Below are 25,074 nucleotides of genomic sequence, written 5' to 3' on the forward strand. Positions count from 1 at the left end.
ACTTCCATCTGTCCCTTCCTATATTCAGCAAACTACCCAGAGGAGTCTGAGGCAGATCTCAGAAAATGACAAAATGTGGCATTCTCCTTGTATAGTAAGGCAAAATAGCAAATAAGTTACATTGGTCTCTCTATTTCTGTACCTATTTTAAGTGCCTACCATGTCACTGCCTACAAAAAAGTTGCTTAATCACTAAGTGAAAGTCTGGTAATTTGTGTGCGACAGGATGGGACCTGGAGTGCAAAGATCACTCCAAAATTGTTGTGATATTTTCAAGCAACTCAAATGCATATTTTGCTTGAATGTAACTGTGAAGTAGTTCAGCTGACACCAGGAAGGGGTATACACAAACACTACAGATTTGTGTTCTTGATTGAAATGCTGAATTCCCTCTGGCAAGGGCCATCACAGCATTTCCTAACAGGGAAAGAGGTACCTGCAAGTTCAGTGTTTGTAGGGAGAGTGATAAAATCTTTTGCATAATGTAAATCCCAATTGGCAATGTCAAAGGCTACCTATTGTCAGCTATGACCCGGGCGACAGCAAAAGGGAACAACAAGAAAATAGAAACTGTTTCAGAAAGTTATGGATAGATTGGTAAAGGGGAACCCTTATGACCTTTAACTGTATAAAGAAACTAAAGAGAGAAACTCGATAACCTTTTTTAATTTAAATTGATTTGGATGAGGGCTGCTAAGTGAAAAAAAAGGAGCCATAGCAAAAGGTGTTACATAGGTGGTATGTTCCCCCATAAGACTTGCACTTATCTGCCTCAGGGTCTACAATCATTGTTGAAGGCGCAAGAGGGATGGAGTACTTTATTCTACAGATGGTGGTCTTGTCGAAGAAACAAACCTTTCTGGATGAGAAGGATAGCTAAAATCACAGACCTCGTAGGAGTGAGATTACCCATTGACTTTGGTGTGAAGCAATCCAGAATAGGGATGGCCGAAGCGGAAGGGTAACACACAACTTGTATTTTGACTCGAAAAAAAGATGCATTTTAATTTTCAGATGAAAAAATATGGCACACGTTTTTAAGTCCAGTGAAACACGTTCTATTCCTTAGAGGCTGATGGTAATGAACCTGTGGTAACTGTAAAAAAAAATATGACTACGGTGAAGCAAAGTTCCATGACTGTCAACCAGCAAATTCCCCTGTACTTCACTGAAGCAAAGTTCCATCATTGTCATCCACAAAATTCCACTGAGCTTCACTGTTGAAGTGGTGTTATGTGCATTGATCGCATTTACAGTGCATTTGAAGGTGTGAGTGTGGAGGGGAAGATTGTGTGGTATGAAATGTCTCTCAGGGTGTCTTTAAAAACCAATACAAAGACAATAGTAAAATCGAATGAAGTGATACCTGGCTGTACAGCTCCACAGAGGATTCTCCTTTAAGCTGGTGTCCTGTGAGATAAGTATTGTGTGACGATTCAATGAAATAGTAGGAAAGTGGCATTTGCATATCTTCGTCCTTCAGTTGTGATTCATCATTTTTAGAGGCAAAATTGTCCTTATCCATTAAATACCTAAACAAACAGAAGATTTATTTAGTGATGTACATCATTAAGAGTGAGGAAACTAAATGTCAAAACGTAAACACAAACAAAAAGATTTACCTGGCAAATCCTTCAAAGGACATTAGTCCCTGCTGACGCATAACAACACTTGGCTCAAACTTCTGTGGAAGAAAGTAGGAAGATGCCCAGACTGAATGAAATAAATAGAAACTTGAAAATACATAATAATTAAAATATCACAATACATTGACCTGGACCAACAGAATGAAACGCAGCAACAATGAACAATTTTCATTTTATTACTCAGATTTATATTTCATATACTGAGGTGGAACGTTAAAAAGGAACGAAATATCAAAAAGATGGAATTACAATATTGACATATGTTATCAAAATAATAAGTTGCTTCTGATGAGAACGTTTGACGGCAAGCTAGATGGTGGGTTCTGTTCAGACTAATTCATAAAGTTTCTTATTACATAACAGTGCACAACTTTATAACTAGCTCTCATTGGTGCTGTAACTTTCCAGATTTAAGAAGCTCTAGCAAAGCCAACAGGACTGGCCATAGAAAGACTGCATTCTTGCTTTAAAAAAGTTATTTATTGTTTTCTACAAACTCATGGAGTTGACCTTAAAATGTAAAAAATAATGCTGCTCACTAAAGGTGGTGAGCTATGTTCGCAAAAAAATGAAAAAAACATGAAATGTAAGCAGATATGAAAGCTGAGATTGGCCCACTAGCCCTGACGCAAGACTACTTTGTGTGCCCTCATTCACAATGAGAACCAGTATTGAAGAGTGATGAACCAATACCCATGCTGTATGCTGTGTTGGGTGGAAAACAAAATGTGAATGACACTTGAATAGACCAATGAATGACTGAAGAGATCATTAGATATAGAGGGTTGACTGAAAGCCATTGAATGCATATGTAACCATATTTGTATTATGATTTGTTTTGGAAAATATGAGTCTGGAAACACTAAAGTGTTTCTGGGCAAGGTGTACAAATTACAGGGTTTAACATCAAGACTTCAAAGGTATGTATCTGTATTATTCCACTCAAGAGATCTATGTATACTTCTAATACATTAGGTGTTTCTTTGCCTTTGAAAATCTAGTACAAATGTGACCCAAATTGTGGAGTTAACTAGCAAATCACCACTTGTTTATGTCTTTCCTGAATTTTAAAGGTTTTCTTAAATCCTGACTGTTAGATTTGGGGGTCTCTAGTTGGCAGAGGTAGGTACTTTTGACAAATAGGGACCCTTGTGTCTAGTCAGGGTAAGGGGGTACACTCCTAAAATAACCCCTGCTCACCCCCTTGGTAGCTTGGCACGAGCAGACAGGCTTATCTCAGAGGCAGTGTGTAAAGCATTTGTGAACACATACAGTAATCAAGTGACAACACTACAGATGGACACCACACAAGTTTTCTATCAAAAATAAGTATTCTTTATATAGATTTAACACAAGACCATAAACAACAAAAATCCACAATACTGTTACTTTAAAATGGTAGAATTTAGCTTAGTTCTCTTAAGATCTTAAATGCAACACTTTGAGTCAATGTACCTTAAGATGCGACACGCAGGGAAACAAAAGTGTTGCAGGGAAGGTGATGCGGTAGGTACTTACACGCAAAGGTGGTGATACGTTGAAGATCTGGTACAAAGAAACAAAGATGGCATCTTCTTGTTGATGCGACACGCTTCTCCGATGTTGCGAGATGTCTCGGCTCGATGCGTCAGCTGCAGCGGCGACACCCTTGTCCAGTGATGCGACGACAGCGGCTTTGGCGGCGGCACGCTTCTCCGTGGATGCGAGGTGCTTCTTGTGATGCGGTGCAATGCGACAGCTCCAGCGGCGACACCCTTGTTCAGTGATGCAATGGCAGCGGCTGAGACGGCGAAACGCTTCTTCGATGTTGCGAGACGTTTCTTGTGATGCGGTGCAATGCGACAGCGGCGACACCCTTGTTCAGTGATGCGACGGCAGCGGCTGCGACGGCGACACGCTTCTTCTTCTTGAGTCATGCTTCCAGCTCCTTGCGACACGCAGTCCCTCAGAAGGCCCAAATACAGCTACAGGCACTTCCAAAGAACTCTTGGGGAGCTGGTGGTTGAAGTCTATTGTCCCTGAGACTTCAGCAGGAGGCAAGCTCTTCTCTCAAGCCCTTGGAGATCCTTCACAAGTTGAATGAAAATGCACACAAAGTCCTTTCTCCTTTCTTTGGCAGTCAGGCAACCACTGCAGGCCAATCCCCCAGGTTCAGGGATAGTCTCTCCTCAGTCTCTCTGGTTCCACTACTCAGCAAAGGTTTCTTCTTGTTTCCCAAAGTGATCTAAAGTTCTGGGGTCTGGGTCCCCTTTTTATACACAGTTTCTCTTTGTTCTCTGAAGGCAGAGAGGCCTTTGTCTAGTCCAAACCAGTTCTGGTCTGTCCTGGAGCACTTTGTTGACATGACTCCTTCTTTCCTTTCCCAGTGCAGGGCAGAGACATCAGACGCACCACAGGGGGTGGAGCCAGCATTGTGGAGGGAAAGCACAGCCCTATTCAGGTCCCAGGTGCAACTTCTCCCACCCATCTACATGGAGATCTCTCTATTCAGCCCTGTGCTGACTCACTCTGTCTCCGGGAATTCCCCAAACCCCTGGAATTCCCCAGCCCCTGTCACTCAAACTCCAGACAAGGAATACACAACCTAGCAGAGGCAGGCCTGGATGGTTGGACAAGAAAATACCTACTTTCTAAAAGTGGTAACTTCAAACGCAGAATGTTAAAACGAACTTTACTAAAAGATGTATTTTATCATTCTGAGTCCAGGCATACTAAACTCGAATTTCTACCATGTTCCCCGAGTCAGTTAGGATTAGAAGATGTAATAATCAAACTGCCCATTCTGGCCAATTGGGCAACAGGTATCCTTGCAATAGTGAAAAACGAAAATGGCTGTAATTCACTATTATGACATGCCACACACATCAGGGATTGTCCTACCTTATAATTACAATGCACCCTGCCCTTGGGCCTACCATAGGGGTGTCTGATATGAAGAAAAGGGAAGGTTTAGGGACTGGCAAGTGGGTACACTTGCCAAGTCAGCATGGTAGTACCAGACTGCACACAGGCTCTGCAATGGCAAGCCTTGGATACACTTTTACAGGCTGCTTCTGTGGTTGCACAACCAGTGCTGCAAGCCCACCAGCAGCATTTGGATTACCAGCCCTGGGCACTCCTGGTGCACGGTACTAGGGTCTGACAGGTAACCCAAACCAGCCAATCATGGAATCACTAAACCATACATCAATTTACAATGGAGAGCATATGCACTTTAGCACTGATCAGCAGTGGTAAAGTGCCCAGAGTCATAAAACAGCCAACAACAGGTCAGAGAAAATACAGGAGGAAGGCAAAAGGTTCAGGGATGACCCTGCAAAAAGGGCCAAGTCCAACACGGACACTCGCAGAAAATATATTTCAGAGTTGGAGAAAATGAAATGGAGAGAATTGGGCCTGAGTGGAGAAGACAAACTGGCAGGTATATGTTGAAATATTTCCTCAATAACAGAGGGTCCAAGATTGATAAAACGCTTTGTGTGCTATAGCAAGGCCTTAAACTAGATCATTTTACTAATTTGAGTCGCTGAACAGAATGGGTTTCTGTGGAAAACATGGCTGGCTTTTTTCTCAGATCTAGTATGATTGGACCCTTGCAGCAGCGATGAAGAAACCACAAAGAATTGTCAACAAAGAATAAACTATGGTATTTTATGTTGGGCAAAAACATCTTTCACTGCAGAAATATAGCAGGAAAGGCATATGCCACCCTCCTAAGAGTAGGAATGCTACTGAAATATAAGAAATGCTAAATTTCAATACCAAGTACATGTCCAGATATATCGGCCAAGAACATCCAAACAAAATTGTGGTACTGCCCTCTTGCCTCACCCTTCAAAATTTACAAGTTATCACTTGTGAAACACCCACCCAGAGATAAGATTTTGCTCACACTATTGAAGGATGTGAAGGGTACATTGAAGCCATTTTGAAAAAGCAACCCTCAGACTTTCAAAAAGTGCTGTGATGCTACAGTGATGGCACACTGCATGCTGTGCAAAGTTCTTCTGTATTTATTAGTTTGGTCGACATTTTTACTGATGCCCCAGGAGTAGGTTTGTCAGATCTCTTGAATGCTAAGAACACAACAGAACTTCAGAACTATTGACGGTGGATGTTGAGATCTCTGATTTTAACAATATAGGCATTTGTAGGACTGCAATGGCGAATACACCATACTCTACATTGTCAGAATCTATACAGAAACGCTTTGTAAATGTTTTTGCCGAGGGACAAAGGTAGCAAATTTACATTACTACTAGACTTGTCCATCAAATGCTTTAGTAGCTGCCTTTGATAGAGCAGGATAATGTCCCATCTGCTTTTGAGCAACTGGATTCTTGGCATCTGTTTAGCGGACAGAGATGCACTGAAACAATTAGATACAAATAAATCACATTTTAATACGATCTCATTAGGCCCAAAAGACACAATCTGCGTCTTCAGCAAAGGTCTCCTTGTAGTAGTCCACTAGGCCCATGTCTAAAACTTGATGAGGTGGTGAAGAATGAGAGACAGAAGTGGGTGAACGAGAAAAAGAAAACTAAAGGCCCTACGCATCTGTCATCTCTCCCACAGTATTGAGAACTGCAGTATTGATACCAGAGCAAATCTGGACTCAAATGTTCAATGGAACATTTGCTAAATCATGGCCTAAAATTGCTACGTCACTTGTTTTAGACACTATAACCACGGCAACAGAACCCATTGTCTGTGCCTCAGTTAAGTCCATCACCACTTACAAGAATACCAGGCAAGCCTATGCAGGCAACCTTTGTACTCAATGACATGCAGTGGTTGTGTGTTTCGTTTAATTAGAGCCACAAGTGTGAGCACCAGGAGCCCAAGATGGTTCAGTGGTAACTGACATGAAGCGCATAAACATTCCAGTGGAAGACAATCATGTGGAATTTGAGCCCATATCTACATCTCATATAGACACCTTCTAGGGTATTTCACTTAAGGAGACATGCATTTAGCACTGGCTTTGTCCAAGAAACCACTCAAGAACTTAACTAGCTTATTTTCAACACAGCAGATGGCGCCTCCCTTACCCCTTGATCTCAGACCAGTTTGTGCAAGGTGATATTGACGTATTACGATTCAGACCCAAGTAGCATAGCAGGATCACACTCCGAAACAGATCACAAGCCAGCTTTTTCTCAGTCACCTGTTGCACAGAAAAGGATTTCTTCTTGGTCTTCTTTAATGACGTCTAATTATTTTACATGCCCCAGATCATCCCAATAATCATAAAAGGGAGGGAATGGTTTTTCAAATCAGGGAAGTCATAGGACCCATGAAACCCATGCAAATGAACACACATTGTATTTTAGTGAGTCTGGCATGTGCTTATGTTGACACAGGTCTACAATCCTTATTTTGTTCCTAGATGACTGGCTGGAATTCGAATTGATAAAGGCATAGTTTAATGACAAATCTGCACTGTGCTTCGCACTAACATGTATGAACTATTTAAAAAAAAAAAAAATCAGAATGGGGTAGGCCTGGGCAGTATTCTGAAGAAATGTATACATACCTGGATAATACTTAGAACTTCATCATAGGTGTAGTGTTCTCCTTGGCAATTCATTAGAAAATCATTGAGTTGCTGGATTCCTATTCCAAATATGCCAAGTGATGTGCTTTCCACTCCAGTGCCATTGGTTACAATACTAGCTGCAGCAATGGCATCGGATATCTGTCTTTGGTTGTCTGTCAGCTGCTGTTGACTCCGAATAAACAAACCCAAATCTGATATATTCCTGGTCAGTAGATCTAAAAAACAGAGTTTGTCCTATTATTCTATCACACGTGACAATGGATACAGAACAAAGTCAATTCTTCAATCGCCGGTAAAGGCTGAAATTAGAAACTGTTTCAAAAGATTAAATAAACCCATATGACTTTTAAAATCTCCAGCAAAAAAAATTACATAACCTTTGACACACATTGGTAAAGAAGGAGCGGAGAACCAGTCATTCTGATGGCTGAGATTAAGAGTCTGTGGTTTAAAGAGCTTTTGTATGTCATGTTTTTAATTTAAGACAAGTGAGTGACATTGCTTCTGTTTCCCCACTGGCACCATAATGTTAAAACGCACTGACAGTAAAATATGGATTATGTATGGGGAACATGTGCACCACAACATGCTTGCAGAGTGCCTATGGAAGCTGCTGTTTGGCTTATGTAAGATCAGGTAGGTATATACTGTAATTTAGATAATGAATAGACTAACTGGGACAATAATGTGAGTCTCTCTACTTCCTCAATGGCTCAAGTGAAAGATGTAGGCCTCAGGTCGCTGGACGTTCTTTGTGAAACTGCGCGGCTAGAGCCAGGCCTAAGAGCAAAGATCGACTTTCCTCATCCTCAACTGCATTGAAGCACTGAAGTACTAACGCTGCCCCAACAACCAGTCAGTTAGGCTTGTGTTCACTCTGACATTTAAGGAGTTTATACAATATTTTACCCAACGGAGTTACCTACCACGTGAAGTATTTTACATATGGAAGCCTGCTCAGTTGCAATTCCCTCTAGACAGCCTTTATGAATGTGTTTGTGAGGACAGCAGGGCCTGTGCAAAGTCAAGTTTTAATTTGTTATGGCTGGAGAATATAGTTTATTTAAAATTAAGATTTTGGGCGCAGTGAAGCTCATTTTTGTGGAAAGGGGCAGAAGGCCTTCAAGTTTTGAGACCGAATATTAAAGTGTGGCTAGGGGATGGGGTGGCAATCTTTCTCCCTGTTGTAGCTTCTTGAACTTCGCTATTTAGATTTATAGAGTGTTGTTTGTCTTAATATTATTGATGAGGGTGTAATTGGGATAATGCTCTAGAAGGAACTGTGCTTACGTAGATGTATTCAAATTTTACTCGTCCAGGGCTAAAGAAGTGGGGTTAAAATGGGCTTAGCAGAGTCTTTCTAGTCCATGTGAAGACACACCTTGTGCACTTAGTTTAGTACCCATGAGTTGTTTGGAATGTCTACATAGAATGCAATGAAGCAGTCTAGACATCCAAAGCTTACAGAGCTGATCCACTGTATTTTAGATGTAGCTGAGAGGAATCAAAAATGTAAATATAACATCTAAATAAAAATTGTGCACAGGATCTTTCATCTTTGTGAGAGGCGCAGTGGAGTTCCAAGGGCTAAAGACCAAGTGAATGATACTATCCTGTCCTCTTTGACACCTAGAACCAAGACATCTGGTTTCATGCCACTAAAGAACAGGAACTTTCCCTCCTTCAAACAATAAATGTGATTGAGACAATTTGTTACAATAGCCTAGTTTGCTAGTTTCCTCTGTAGGGAAGAATGATCTTGGTCCTTCAGTGTGCATCTAGAATTGCAGACAATTAGGTTCAGTTATGTGTGTTGTGGACCCAATATACAAATCAAAAAGGTGCAGATACCGGTAAAGCCCCCGGAGGACTGTGGCTCCTACACACTGATCTCCCTTATAAACTCAGAGGCGAAAATATTGGCCAAAGCACTAGCTACACAACTCCAGGTCACCTCCCGGTTTTAATACACCCGGATCAATCGGGTTTCATGTCTAACCGAAATACAGCACTCAACCTGCGCAGATTAAATGGTGTTATGGCACGTAAAGATACGATTGCAGAAGATGCGGTGATATTATCATTGTATGCCTGCATGGCATTAAACTTGGTGGAATAGCCATTCCTTTTTGCGGTGCTTCGGCACATGGGATTTGGCCCGAAATGTTGTGCTTGGATAGAACTCCTATACACGAAGCCTTTGGCCCAAGTGGTAGTAAATGGTCGAATCTCTGCAGAATTCCCGTTGGGAAGAGGGACGAGACAGGGCTGTCCCTTATCACTGTTGCTTTTCGCGATGGTGCTGGAGCCCCTGGCGGCATGGATTCGACAGGACCTAGTCATCCGGGGGCTGTGGTGGGCAATGGGGTGGGAAGATCGTATCTCACTATACGCAGACGACATCCTTCTCTATTTGTCCTCCCTGGCGCGATCCATAAACTGCCTACTTGATATTTGTGCGGCCTATGGACGTGCCTTGGGCTACACAATTAATTGGACGAACTCCCTTCTATACGTGCTGAGTGGTCCTGTGCCGAAGCTCCCAAGACACTGCAACATTCAGGTCGCGACTGAGGGATTCAAATACCTTGGTATTTATATCACCCATATACATCAACGCTTTATAACAGAAAACCTCACAACACCGCTTGCAAAACTCCAAAGTGACATCAAACAATGTCGCTCACTACCGTTAACTTTACTTGGACGGGCAGCCCTTTTTAAAATGATGGCGCTCCCCCGATTTTTATACGCCCTCCAAAATACACCATTCCCCATAGCACCCACATATTTTACAGCCATTAATGCTGAAGTGACAAAACTATTATGGGATGGCAAAACTAGTCGAATAGCTATGTAAAAGCTAATGAGGGGGTGGTACGACGGAGGCATCGCCCTTCCCAAAACTAAACACTACTACTGGGCGGCTCAGCTGACGATCATAAATCAATGGTTACATGTGCCGCAGGATGTGATCCTGCATTCCGCATGGACAGGCATTTACTTGACCAGGAAGGTATCATGGGGACATTGTACAATAAGAAACGTCGGCCCACGCTTACAGGCCCAACGGCCCACACAGTCAAGATCTGGTTTGAAGCACAGCGAGCGCTGGGTTGGGAAGAGGTGCTCACGCAGGCAACACCTATATGGGGCACACACAGGCTGGGCAAACTGAGCAATACAAAAGGTTTCCGTCAATGGGATCTAATTGGGATAACGAAGATAGGGGATCTTTGGAAAAGGGGGGATGTCATTCCCTTTGACCAAATACAAAGCACATTTGGCCTAGCACCCACAGAAAGTTTTAGATATCTACAGGTGAAACACGCATTGAAAACTGCATTGCCACGCGACACGACACTACTGGAAGCCTCGCCATTAGAGGATAGACTTCTCACTGATCACATGCACAAAAAAGCCATATCCTTGTTATATCGAAAATTAGTAAACAACCAGCCAGATCCCACGATAGCCCTTAAGGAACGGTGGGAGGTGGACCGAGGACCCATGGATGAGGCGGACTGGCAGGAGCCGCTAGCATCACCAAGGGAGGTAGCAATACCCACGAGACTTTGTCTATTGCAACTGAAGATCCTGCACAGAATATACTACACACGCACTTTATTGCATAAACTAGGAACCGCTGACACCCCACTTTGTTTGAGGCATTGTGGCCTCCCGGGTACGTTTCTACACACTGTCTGGGAGTGCCCAGACATCCAGACATATTGGGCATCAATTAGGATCACCATGTCACAAGTCACAGGGATAGATGTTCACCCAGAAGCCAAAATGCTGCCTACTTAACATTTGGGAGCCAACCGACCTCAATCATTCAGATCAGGACTGGGTAACCCTTGGTCTGGCCCTGGCCAAAAGGAATGTAGCGCTTCACTGAGGTTCCCGGCAGACCCCAACTCTGCGAAAATAGTGCCAAGATATGGACATATCAATGGTGACTGAACAAGCTGTGTACATCCACAGGGACTGCCCTAAAAAATGGGCCCGCATTTGGGGAAAATGGAACGCTTACCGCGGTAACATATGCGAACCCCCACAAGAAGACACAAGCTCTGATGTTAGTGACTGAATTAATGAGAAGGAGGAGCAACTGTGTCCCTAAGTCCACTCACTGGATATGTCTTGTATCTCTGTAGTACTGTACATGGCACCAATTAACTCCAGAAATGCTATATTTGAATACACGTATGTAACGAAATGCTGCCAAACTGTGGTTGTATGACTAGCACCGATTGTTATTTGTTGAAAATAAAAACACATTTTCAAAAAAAAAAGGTGCTGATATGACCCACTTTGCGACTCTTAATTATTGCAATGCCATTCGTACTTTCAGTTTTACTCAATGGCTTCTCAGGTAGTTGGGACCACCTTAAAAATGCAGAATTATGTACGTCATGGTGTCCATTTTTAAGCCATATGTTGTATCGATATTCCAGTGTTCGAAAGCTGTTACAGGTTCTCTGCTACTCCTGATAAAGAATGGATGGTCATACCTTCTCTATTGCTGCCCCGACTTTTTGGATCTGTCATCGGCCACCCACAAGATCTTGCTTATTTTGTACTATTTAGCCGTCTAATATAAGTTCGAATTGCTTCTGCCATGATTTCCTCATACCACCAAGAAACCCTGCAGGTGCTATATTGGTACAGAAATAAAATTTAACATAACAGAACAAGAACCAGGGCTTCCAACTGTGTGCTATAGATTACAGTTTTCTTGAAGAATTTGCATATCCTTATTCTGATTTGCTGGCTCACTTAGATCTACTCCCAGGCTGTCTGCGTGATTCCTAGCTACCCACTTTGACACCTAGGGAATAGGTTTCACAGGTGTAATTCAAAACAGGTTGGAATAGGCCTCCCAATGAATTATAGTAATTTTACTCTTATTTCAGACGTTTTAGTAGTCCAACACTTGCTCAGCCAGTATAGGAAATCTCCTGACATATGTTTCATGGTTCTTGCTGCTCATCAGAACAGTTTTCCTTTCATTTAGCAGCACTTCCAAGACATTTTAAGCATCCCTTGTTAAATATAAGACAAAGCTTAAGTGAGTCCCATTAGCTCAGACAACCATTTAAGCACCCTCATTCTCAACATTTCACAGGTGTGATTCACAAACTAAACATTCTCAAGCAGTCTTCCAAAGGCAATTGCACTAGTCCTCAGAGGCATTATGGTAGATACAGTTCAATTAGTTTATGCTACTCACATTGGGTCTGGGCCACAATACAACTGCTGATAGTTTTCATCTAGGGAAATCTTCTCTAATCTGTGCCAGGCTGTCCCTGTTCCTTTAAGTATGTTTGAAGTCTGTGTTGTAGTAATATAGTAGATAATGTTGTTCCGCATGTTTATTGTCTTGTTAATTCCTTTTCTAGGACTGCTGCAGTAACAGTTTTGATGTGTGCATTAAATGGCTTTTACCTTTAGATCAGTAGATAGCATCTTCATAAAGGGGATGATAATCGTATACTTTGTGAGGCAGGGATGCATGCAAAAGCTTGTGAAAAATCGAAAGTGTCATACTTCGTAACTGTGTGGGCGCAGGTATACAGCTTGATTTGGGGATGCTTTAATGCTATTGATCAAAACCTTGGAGATTTACATTTTCTTTGATCGCCATGAAAACGTCAATATGTCTATGCATTGTTTTACTTTTAATTTGTGTTCATAGGTTTTACTCTCTTGATTATTTTATGGTATGTCTCCAATGTGTATTTTACACAACATACTATTCTGATCAGTTTATATAGGTTGGTTCTGGACTTTTTACAGTTAGCGAGAACTGCTCCTGGGTTGGAAATGGGGCTTGGGAGCTCAGCTGGCCTGTGACTTTTCCCTTCTGATCCAGATCCGCACCCCAGACCAATGAGCTCACAATCATGCAAGCAAAAGGAGGAAATCTTTCAGAAAGATGCTACTGCCCTCTTTGTCTAAGATTTGAGAGACTGACGGAGGGTGGTTGCATCATGCTTACAGTTAAGAGACAGCCCTTCTAACACTTGCTTTTCTAGGGGGGGAAGCCTACAGACATCTTTTGTTTAAAATATCCTTTCGCTCTCCCCTAACTGGAGTTCTCTACCTGCATTATATACGTGACATGTATGGAAGGTGCATCTACATATGGGGATGCTGTTGAGGTTGCCTCTACGGCTTAGGAATACATCTGAATGGATGCATGATGGAGTGCATTGGGCTCCACGTATGTCTGTGATTTGTTTAGTGGTTGTCAAGGTGCGTACCAGATCAGAAGCCAGCATGTAGAAGAGAGCCTGTGTTGGGACTCCAATTCCCTCCTAATGTTTAGCGGATTACCTCAACTTCACCATCTGGCCTGGTGATTCAAAGAGGTAGTTAGACAAGGTGGCTCCTACAATTTAAGGCATCTTTCTACAACAGTTCCTGAGGCATTAACGTTTATAACACTGGTTACAACTCCAGTTCGTACAGCTTTGTTCTTCCCCTCTTGGAGGCTGGCGCCCAGCCCCCCCCCTGTGAGCACCCCTCGCCACCGGAATTTCTTGACCAGAACTGATGGGTTATGAGTTACAGAACTTGAACCATTTGTGCCAACCCAATGGGCATTCTGGTGTAATGGCACCACAACCTGCTGTTTCCCCAACTGAACAGCGAGTGGTTAGGTGGACTCTCAGATTATGGCTTCCTCCAGGAACAAGACAACGTCTCTTCACCTCAAGAGACCTCCAGAGCAGCAAAGTGACCACCCATGCTTGGGATGAAGCATGGGTGGTCACTTTGCTGCTCTGGAGGTGCTTTTATGATCCAGAAGGTTTTGTGACAAGTCCATCAAAACCCATTAACATTCCAGCACCAGCTCCTGAAACCACAATCACAGCAGTGTAAATAGTGAGTTACATTTTCCTTTGAAAAGTAGTAACAAAGGCCCTGGCACTTTTAAGTGCATATATTACAGGACTGATAGTTCAGCTACTGGTTGGAGTTACACAGACCTAGAGAAGAACTTTTTGTACCGATTCTGAAGCTCCAAAGTTACAATCAAAAATGTGTTACCTGTTCCAGGTTAAACTCTGACTGTATCATCCAGCGTGTAAATGGTGTAATAATGCTTGAGTCATATCTCTTGTTAGTTAGAGCTAGAGATTTCAGATTTTCTTTCCTAGTAATTGTTTAATGTGCAGTCTCTGTTGCTTATATATATTTAAAGCACTTTTCATGTAGAAAGTACAGAACTGATAGGACAATTAGTTTTAATGGACATTAAAGTATCCTAGGATTGTCTGGGTGTATAAATGTAAATCACCTTTTTGAGTAAACCAAATAAGACTTTGCCTCACTATTCTGAATTGCTCAAGTACTACAGCCATTTGCTTGGTCATCCGGTTTGAGGTTCAATAGTCCTGCGACTCAGAGGACAGCAAAGACATTTTTATAGCTGGAACTCAATAACTTCTAAATACCTTGAAAGAATGAGTTCTCAACTACTTTACACCGTTTAACATAGCCTGTGATTACTAGGTTCCACTACTTTGCTGAGAAAAGCATCTTCAAGTCAAGTTTATTTGTTATGGTGGTATCCGTGATTTAAGAGTTTATCCAGTTCATGCTGTTCTGTGACTGCAATGTATTTTTTTTGCTTATTCTTTACAATTTGGAAGTGTTTCACAAGTCTAAATGTAATTTGAGCTAATGGGGCAGAGATAATATTTCTCTTTTGAAACTAATAAGTTAATGAACCATCAAAAAAACAGAGACAGTGTTGTTAGGTTTGCTACTTCAATATTTTGAATAAGGACTTAGAGTAACTTACAGCTGGGTGGTAATTGGAAATGTGTTATTAACAGAAGCGGCAGCTACTGGACCCGGGTGGTGGGCGACAAAAAAAGAAAAATAGCTGAAAAAAAACACTTGCCTTAAAACCCTCCAACATCTTCCTGCACTCCCAGCCAGCAGCAGCAGTAGCAAGCAACCGCCCTCCCAGCATTCTCATAGGCAATCACAACGCTGCAATGCAGGGTTGGGATTGGTTAGCGCTCAGATGGGGAATGGGAGGTATGTTCCTCAACAAGCTGTGTAATGCAGCCTGGTGGGGGACATGCAACTAGCGCAGGACTACTTGGGGAGGTTGTGAAAAACACTCCTCTCCCTACTCCGACAGCCTCGCCCCGCCAAAGAGCAACTGAATTATATAGGAAAAAGAAAATGATAATAACAATAATTATGATTTTATTTTTCCTTTTGTTCACTGGGGCAATGCTCCTCCACCTTAGCGCAGGAGCTGCCACTGGTTATTATTCAGAAATCCCATTCTGCCCATCATATGTTTTCCCCAACTCACCTTGAGCGTCGTCAAGTTCAGCAGTTGCTAGAGAAACAAACCTCTAGTTATTTGGGGGGGTGTAAAATTGAAAAAAGTCAGACAGAGTCCACGATATGGTGGCCGAATCAACATTATGTTTTTAGATGAAGTGCCCTGCCATGCAATGTCGGTAGGAGCATTTGAATGCCAAAATGCCCTCCCAACATGAGGGTGGGTAGCCTCTAAATACAGTGTGTCGGCCTCCTCTGGCTTTGCAGAGACAGTCTCTTCTGCCCAGAGGCAGACTCACTAATCCTAAATCAGGCCCCAAAGCCCAGCTTTGTTGGTGGGGTCAATTACTAGACTTGAAGGGCATTTCTCCTCAACAAATGTAGCCAGCTTAACTTTGCTGGCTTCCTGGCTCTGAAGATTCTTCTAAAGAGTAGTCATGTAGTGTGGATGGGGTGCCGGGAAAGTAGTGTGATTTGCGCGACATGTGGCTCGTATTTGAGTGTAGAGTAAAATATCTATCATGGTGGGCTTGGGAGAGTCGGTCAGCATGGGTGCAGCTAGGAACTGGCCACTCGGGTATAGATCAGCATATGTGTAAAGGTGTCTGTTGAGGGCCCGAGTGCGCATTCCCTCTTCCACCAATGCCACTATCGCAGGATTATGTGTGATAGGGATAGAGGGAGCATATAGACAATCCAGGGATGATTGTCTTCTCAGTCAGTCCCAAGCCCACCTCACACAGTCCACCGTGTCCACAGGTGTCCGAGAGTGTCTATACGGCTGATATACAGCTGTGGATAATGGTATTAGGGAGGTCAGATCTGCCTCAATCGCGGTATGTGCCTGAAATTTAACCGGATAAAGCCAGAAATGTAAGTATTGTGCTTGGGAGCACAGCGCATACAGTGTCAAATCGGGGGTATTTAGTGCTCCTTGACGAAAGGGTAATGTGAGGACTTCCCAGGCTATTCTGGGTTGTTTGCCAGCCCAAGCTAAAGAAATTAGATCGGAGCATAGTTGTTTACTCTGCCATAGCTGGTTTGCCATAGCTCCTCCATGTTTCAGCTCAGCTATACACCTAAATAACGCACTGGTTCCATTGCCCATTGAAAATCAAATTCAGATGCAAACTGTCTAGTGTTGTCAGTTAGGGGAAAGAGGACGGACTTAGTCCAATTTATCGTTATACCCGCAAGGCCTCGGAATTGGATTACCTCCCTGATAACACAGTTTAAATTTACTCGAGGGTTCCTAATGTATAAGGCAATGTCGTCTGCTTACATGGAGACCAAAATAACTTGTTCGTGGAATCGAATTCCACATAGGTATGGTATTGACGTAGTTTAGCTGCTAGAGGTGCTATGGCGAAAAGGAGTGGGAACAGGGAGCATCCCTGAATCGTGTCCGCATAATTGGAAATGGGTCAGATATCAGGACATCAACTTGTATCCTGGCTAAGGGGGCGGTGTATACAAGATTAATGAGATTTAAAAAATGTGTGTGTTGAAAGTTAAAAGAAAATGCAGACTCCGGCAGGTAAGTCCAAGTATCTTTATTACTGATCATCCACTCTCCATCTCACAGGATGGTACTTCAACATTCTAACATAAACTCCCTGGAGGAGACCAATAACTGGGGATGGACAGGGAGGGCCGGAATGAACCATTACCGGAAATGTACATTACTGATAAATTACAACACATCTCCCTATGTAGGGGAAAGTTACCAGACAATAATCTCACGATATATTCACAATTCTATCCTTACTCCATGTCTGACCATTTTCCAGACGAACCACATTCCTGCAAGACTTGTCCACCCCTATGGGAGCCCCATACTTACTCGACCCTGATTGTACACGAGTTGGTTTCCTGACCATCACCGGAGTGTCCGTTTCAAAATCTACATGTTTTACACCATGTTTGACATCATACCATACTTTGTATTTTTGTTGATGACTCTCTACTTTCTCTTTGCTCTGGATTAGATCAGGCAATACACTTTTCCCACCTCCCAACCATGTGGGATACATTTTGGTACTAGGCTCCCTCCCTCTCAGGAACACAAAAGGAGATACTCCAGTAACAACATTAGGAGTGGTGTGGTATGCCCACAACCACTCTCTTAATGAGTCTTCAACACTGAACCCATTTGTGATAGCTAGTTGAATGTGTTCTTTCACCATACGATTCACCCTCTCAACTAAGCCATTGGCTTTTGGACAATAGAGTGCCGTCTTTTCATGTCTTATATTAAGTTCTTCCATGAATTCTCGCATTGTCTCAGACACAAACTGCACCCCATTGTCTGTCACAAGAGTAGACGGAATACCTTCATAGACAAAGATGTTCTTCAAAAAAGAGATGAGACTGTTCGTAGTGGTGGATGGTGTAAATTTGAAATTGACCCAATGAGAGGTGTAATCCACCAGAACAAACATGAACCTTTTCTGCGGACCCAGCATTTCCATAGGACCAAAGATATCCATGGCCAATTTGGTCCATGGGGTCATTGGGACACTGACAGGGGCCAAAGGAGCTTTGTGAGAAATCTTACTCTTATCACTTTTAGCACAGCTGACACATTCCTTAACCTTTATCTCAATCAAGGAATCCATTTTAGGAAACCAAAAACAGCTCCTAACCTTGTTTTTAGTGAGACTCCTGCCCAAATGCCCTTCATGAGCTAGATCAATTATCTTATTCCTCATACACATGGGCGGAATGATTTTATCACCACGTTGTATGCGACCAGACATGAGGCAAAGTTCTAGTCTCACTTCCCAAAAGTCTCTAAGAATGTCGGGAACTTACGAAATCTTTTCTGGCCAACCTTTAATGATGAGTTCTTTTAATGTCTCCATAGCTACATCCTCTTTCATTCCCTTATCCCACTCGTCACTTGTTAGTGAAGCTAGATGAATGGGAAATATGGGGACATCTAACGATTCTTCGCTCTGAATGCCTTTGATAGGTGATCTAGATAAGTAGTCAGCAATCACATTTTCTGGACCTGGTAATTACTCTACTTTAAAACAGTAATTTTCCAGACCTAGGACCCATTTACTTATCTGGGGAGACATATTTTGAGCATGTTTGGGTGAAAACATGAAAGTTAATGGTTTGTGGTCTGTGTGTATAACAAATTTTGTACCCCATAGGAAAAATTAAAAATGATACACAGCCCAAAAGCATGCCAACGCCTCCCTCTCAATAACTGAGTAATTGCGTTCTGATGAGCTAAGGGTCCGGGATGCAAATGCTATGACTGTCTCTTCCCCATCTCCTTTCTGAGAAAGCATAGCTCCTAACCCTTTGTTAGATGCATCTGCGGTTAATACTGTTTTCTTGTTTGGATCAAAAGTACCAAGAGCTGAAGATTCTAAAATACGATGTTTTATCGTTTCAACCATCTCACTGTGTCTTTCTTCCCATTCAAACACTGTGTTTTTCTTGAGAAGCTCACGTAAACCATCACATAAGTCAGCAAAGTTTCTTACAAATTTGGACATATATTCCACTAAACCCAAAAACGATTTCAGTTCCTCTTTGTTCGATGGGTGTGGAGCATCCTTGACTGCTTGGATTAAACTATATTTGGGCCTAAAACCTTCTTTGGATATGGTATGGCCCAGATAATCCACAGATGTGACTTTAATCTTGCATTTATCTAGTCGAACTGTTAACCCTGCTTCTGAGAGTTTGTGACACACTGTATTGAGGGTAACATCATGTTCTTCCTCTGTCGACCCGTACATAAGTATGTCATCCTGGAAACAGAGTGTATTTTTGACACCCTTGAGAACCTGTTGCATTATTTTTTGAAAAATGGAAGCCGCTGAGGCGAGGCCAAACGGCATTCTTATAAACATATATGCCCCAAAAGGTGATGTAAAAGCTGTCAAAGGTCTTGACTCGGGGTGTAATTCAACCTGATGATAGGCCATGGATAAATCAATGACTGAAAAAAAACAAGCCTTCCCCATAGTACTTAACATCTAATTTATATTGGGGAGAGGAAACCTCTCTACCCAAATGTTGTCGTTTAGTGAGCGAAGGTCCACACACAGACGAATACCTTGTCCATTTCCCTTGGATGCAAGAACTAATGGTGCGAGCCATTCTGTAGCTTCAATGGGTTGGATGACCCCCTACTTCACATAACTTGTCCAACTCCGCTTTGAGCGTTTCTCTAAGGCGAAATGGTACAGGCTGTGTTTTGTGCACCACAGGCTTAGCACCTTGCCTGACCTTAATTCTGTGTTGAAAGTCACGTAACTTACCCAGTTTCTCAGTGAAAAGGTTCGGGTATGCGTCCTGCAAGTGTTTGTTACTGTCAGGAACATTGACTAGAATGACCTGGTTCTTATCATTTGGATCTAAAATGATCCCCAGTTCTTTCTGGTGTTTTAAACCAAGAAGGTTAGCTCCACATTCCACTACATACACTTTGCCCACCGTGGATCTTCCTTTAAAGTTTATGTGACTGCTTAACATGCCAACAAGAGGAATGGGATCTCTCGTGTAACCCTCCGGAGAAATATCAGGAGTACTTAACAACATTTTACTACCCCTTAGAGACTCCTCAAAGTCTTTGATATTTATCAACGTGAATGGTGAGCACGAGTCAGCATATACTTCCAATGGTTTATGATCAAATAAGACCACACATTTGGATAGTTAGGTTTTGACCCAGCATCACTATCTTTCACTTGAAAAACAAATTTGGCCTGTGGTTCACCTTGAGTATTGATCACATTAACAGTATTACTCACGCCTTCTCTACATACCCTTGCTAGGTGCCCTCTCCTGTTGCATTTTTTACATAAAACATTACGTGCAGTGCACAAAGGGTTGTTTGCAAGATGATTGCTGCTACCACATCTAAAATTTTTTAGTCCATGCCCCTCCTTGGTAGGTTTTAAAGTTGTGACATCTTTGTTGCCCCACCCGTCAGATATTTTCTGCACTTCACTGCTACTGGCTTCTGCTTGTACTACACCTACTACCTCTTCTTTAACCTTCATTTCCTTTAAACATTTAGCAGTATGTTCAATAGATTGTGCAATTGAAATAGCCTCTCTAAGCGTGGGATTTTTCGCAAGTAGTTTTTCTTGAACCCTGCTATTGTTCGTGCATCTGACAAGTTGATCTCGAATGAGCGAGTCATTTAGATCCCCAAATTCACATAACTGAGTGAGTCCTCTTAAAGCTGCAATATAGTTATTAATAGACTCACTCTTCCCTTGCACCCTGCTAAAAAATTTATGTCGTTCCAGAACCACATTAACTTTGTCTCCAAAGTGTGTTTCTAATTTTACAAGAGTAACATCGTAAAGATCAAAATCATCTTCATTATCTACCTCAGGTTCAGGTAGAGTTTCATACACTTTACGTCCATGCACACCCAAGTTATGCAGCAATATGTGTTGTTTCCGCAGGGCAGAGAACTTCTCCCCCCCCCCCATAGCAATCAGATATGACTCAAATAGTTTTGTCCAATCTTTCCAGTGAATCTCCGGATCACCGCACTCATTGAGAAAGGACGGTGGTTGGCTAATACCTGGAGTGCCCATATTGATAATTGAACTGCACACCGAACAGTATAATTGAATTACCTTCCAAAGACCACCAAACCCGGAAATTAAAACTACCTGTCAAACAGAACAAGAGGAGCCCAACACTTATACAAAATTTACAGGACCCAGATTCTCTGGAGACTTCCAGTTGAGAACGCTACAAGTCATGCCCCATGCAGGTTATGTGAGGAAACACAGGACCGGACCCACACTGCAATAATAAAGTCTTACTTGTGAGGTGCAGAAAAGCAGAGTTCTCCATGAACGGGCCACCGGGGACCATAACACAATACCCGGTAAAGCCCAACTGACCCTCTGGCCAGGATTGCCTGAAAAAGTACAGCCTGCAAGTCTTGGGGCGCAGAGATCCACTACAGAAGATTAAATGACGAAAACTGGAACACACAGGCCCAAAAGGTTGCAGCGCCGGGCCTCCAACAACAGAACAGAGCACTTACTGAATGAGGGCACGGCCCTCTAGTGGTTGGAGCACCGGGACTCTGACAGACAGAAGAAAAATAACTCGAACTCCTGGAACAGACCGGCTCTCTGGGGTTGAAGCGCCAATTCCGAGGAGAATCTGAAAAGAAACTCTGAGCCAGCACGCCCTCTAGTGGTTGTAGCGCCAATTCTGAGGAGAGCCTGAAGAGAAAATCGAAGCAGGCACGGCCCTCAAGTGGCTGAAGCGCCGGGACACAGACCGGAAGGAAGTTACCACGTAGATCCTGGCAAGAACCAGCCCCCCTGGAGTTGGAGAGCCGAGTAGAGATCTTGTAGAGGAACGGCTGGAGAATTCTGTAGCAAACCGGCATGCAGGCACCCACGTAAGAGTGACAGACAAAGCGGAACAGTTCAGCCCAGACCTTGGGCCGAAAACATCTCTCTGGAAAGGCAAGAGAAGTAGAGTGAACCTCAGGGAGACTCAGCTGCTCCCAGTAGATCTGCTCCTCGAACACCACACCAATGAAGCCAGTAGACCTAAAACCGGGCTGAGGAACTCTCATGAAGTCTCCCAATGACGAACAGCTACGCACACCTCAGGAACAGCCAGAAGTACTTTGAAGAGTTCTCTGACAACCATAAGATAACAAGATGATGATGCGGAGCGCGCACAATACTCGTACTGTTAGGAGCCCTCCATCCCAGTCCTCGACGAGATGCTTCACAGAACACAAAGGAGAGAGTAAACAAAGGGGAGATGACCAGCTGCCCCCTTCGCAGATCATCGCCAGTGTTGAAAGTTAAAAGAAAATGCAGACTCCGGCAGGTAAGTCCAAGTATCCTTATTTCTGATCATCCACTCTCCATCTCACAGGATGGTACTTCAACATTCTAACATAAACTCCCTGGAGGAGACCAATAACTGGGGATGGACAGGGAGGGCCGGAACGAACCATTACGGAAATGTACATTACTGATAAATTACAACAGTGTGCTTAGCCCTATGTGTTGGAGAAGTTGAAATAAGTATGGCCACTCTAGGGAGTCGAATGCCTTGGTGGAGTCAAGCAGGGCTGCCACTGCTGTCACGCTTGGATCCATCCCATGCTTAGACCGCAAAGAAAGTGCGGGGACAGTGTGCAGTAGATCGATCTAGCACAAAGCCAGACTGATCCGGCCGTATTATGTCAGGGAGGAGCGATGACAGGCAGTTAGCGATGAGTTTCGCCAAGATTTTGTTATCTAAGTTTATCATAGAGAGTAGTCTATAAGAGTCACAGGACCTTTGCCAAATGGAGTGCTTTCTACTGTCATCCTGAGGACTTAAGGCGGTTTTCTAAGTACATGACTAGCCCATCTTTGCAAAGGAAGACATTATTCTCATTATTCAAAAATCATTATCAGAATAGTCAAGCTAGATCTACACACATTAAAGGATTTCTTGGAAATTGAGCTGATTCCATATTTAATAATTTTAATGAATTAAAGCGAAGCTTGGTTTTAGGGAGTATGGTCAGGCATGAGAAGGGACCCATTGGCATATTGGTAACTTCTAAAGAGCATTACATTAATGATGTATTTAGACTGCTTGCGGAGTCTGTGAATTCAGAAACCGACTAATGTAAAAATGGTAGTGTATTCAATTTGTGGCACTACTGTGCCATCAGATTCACAGCCTAAAAAAAATATACTCAAGAAATGTTTTAATTCAACTTCATCTAGCACCACTTCACAATTTTAAAACAAAACAAAAAAACAAATAACTAACCCAAATCAGGTTGGAGTCCATTAATCTTCTCATCAATTGACAGATTCATATAAAGTGGAATTGACTCCGAGCCACTACGATTAGAAGCCACAGCATAAACATCAAAAAGTTCTTTTATGTCCTTGCGGCTCCGTACACTGTGACACAGAAAAACATGTTTAAGGGTTTCATTTCAGAAAACAAACACCAACATACACGCATTAAGTAAAATTAACTTTGTTAGATTTTACCTGAAAGATTTAAAAAGTTCCACAAATTCAACAAAATTCATACTACTATCAGAAACCATGAATGTCTGGAAGCCCTTCATCCCTCCTTTAACTCGGCCATGCCAACTAGAGCTGCTCCAGGTGCTAGGACAAAAAAAAAAGATGTTACCATGTATTGAAGATCTTGCAATGGCTGCATATTCCAGAAACAAGACATTAGGTATATCATCAGTTAATAGTGCTACTACCTTATCAACCTATGAAGCTTATGATTCAATTTATTATTTGGTGGAAGTTCATTATTTTCATAAGCATTAACAGAAAAATTCGATTTATGACATTATCTGAGGATCATATAATGTTCAAAAGGTTAATATAGTTTCCCCTGATGACATTACTTGGAATGTAATTACAGGAGGAAGGTCTGTATTTACGAAATAGTCTAAATTAAGAATTGCTGATGCATAGAGCATAATATTACAAAGCAGAATCATTTCACAAAGTCTAGCAGGATTAAAAGGCAAACAAGAGTTCCAACAAGAACATTATGAACTCAGCTTGATTTCATTTCAGTGGACTCTAATTATAGAAGCTCGTAAAAAATAGACGCAAGAGGTTTGAGACCCACAATGTATTTTGTTTGGCTTGTCCAACCATCACTGATGTAGACTCAAAGGATTCACTAGACGAATGGTTTCAAGAGTCCCCTTTGCCGTTTTAGAAACAAAGTTACAACATTTGGTATATAAAAAAAACAAATGACTTTACACCCAATTTTTTAAACAGAAATTCAGTTGTTAATGCTTTTTATTTTGCCATTGTGGAGACTTAGATCTTGATATTTATATTTGTTACTAATGCTCCTATGCGAATGCCACATACAGAAAAACTGAACAAAGAAATATTACTGCCGGTTCAAAGCACTTAGGCCCTCCTTAAGAGTGTGTCAGTTTCGGTGCGGGGATACCCTCCTCACTTCAGTGTCTTGGTTTCCTCCCTCCAGGTATGGGAATGCAGGCAATGCACTTCCACTGTCTGGGATGCCATTCTCAACTCCTATGCAAAACCAAACCAGGGGCATCCAAATGCTTGAATTTCACACTTGGGCAAAGCATTTGTGAGGCAAATTTTATGAGTAAACATCAGAAGACATGGCTCCTGCATTTGTAGATTCTCCTTACTATGTTTGCATTATTTACCCTGTATAGTTTCAGATGCTGCTTGGATCATGACCATATTGCATCATTTTTGCGTAATCTATAGTGCTTAACAGTTCCCTGTATATGCTTCGAGACATTACTTTACGGTTCCAACCCCTCAGCAGATCAGCTGTCCATGCTGAAGCAGTGGTCTAGCAATAGCCTAGAAGTGCACTTAACTGTTCACCTGATTCTAGGGCCTATCCAAGGTGCCCAATATAAAACCATATCAAATGTAAATAATGATGTATTTTTTCCAGTTTGGTATCCTCGGAGTGCATGTTATGTCAAACGTCTACTCTATGTGCCTAAAACCCATATAAAAAATGTAACCTTGATTTACAACTTAAAAC

General features: G+C 42.4%; 1 protein-coding gene across 7 annotated transcripts in view; it reads right to left on the reverse strand.

Moving 5' to 3' along the window:
• The window catches only part of PLCE1 (phospholipase C epsilon 1), a 932,976-nt gene that overhangs the window by 319,717 nt on the left and 588,185 nt on the right, over nucleotides 1-25,074 (reverse strand). For all 7 annotated transcript variants that reach the window (XM_085605968.1, XM_085605952.1, XM_085605960.1 and 4 more), the window contains 5 exons: nucleotides 23,544-23,666; nucleotides 23,314-23,450; nucleotides 7,186-7,424; nucleotides 1,623-1,684; nucleotides 1,367-1,532 (listed from right to left, as the gene is read on the reverse strand). In XM_085605968.1, coding sequence (XP_085462094.1) covers nucleotides 1,367-1,532; nucleotides 1,623-1,684; nucleotides 7,186-7,424; nucleotides 23,314-23,450; nucleotides 23,544-23,666 — 727 coding nt within the window. The remainder of the gene's footprint in view (nucleotides 1-1,366; nucleotides 1,533-1,622; nucleotides 1,685-7,185; nucleotides 7,425-23,313; nucleotides 23,451-23,543; nucleotides 23,667-25,074) is intronic.

This window comes from Triturus cristatus, chromosome 1_2 (genome assembly GCF_964204655.1).
Source record: "Triturus cristatus chromosome 1_2, aTriCri1.1, whole genome shotgun sequence".
Classification (NCBI taxonomy): domain Eukaryota; kingdom Metazoa; phylum Chordata; class Amphibia; order Caudata; family Salamandridae; genus Triturus; species Triturus cristatus.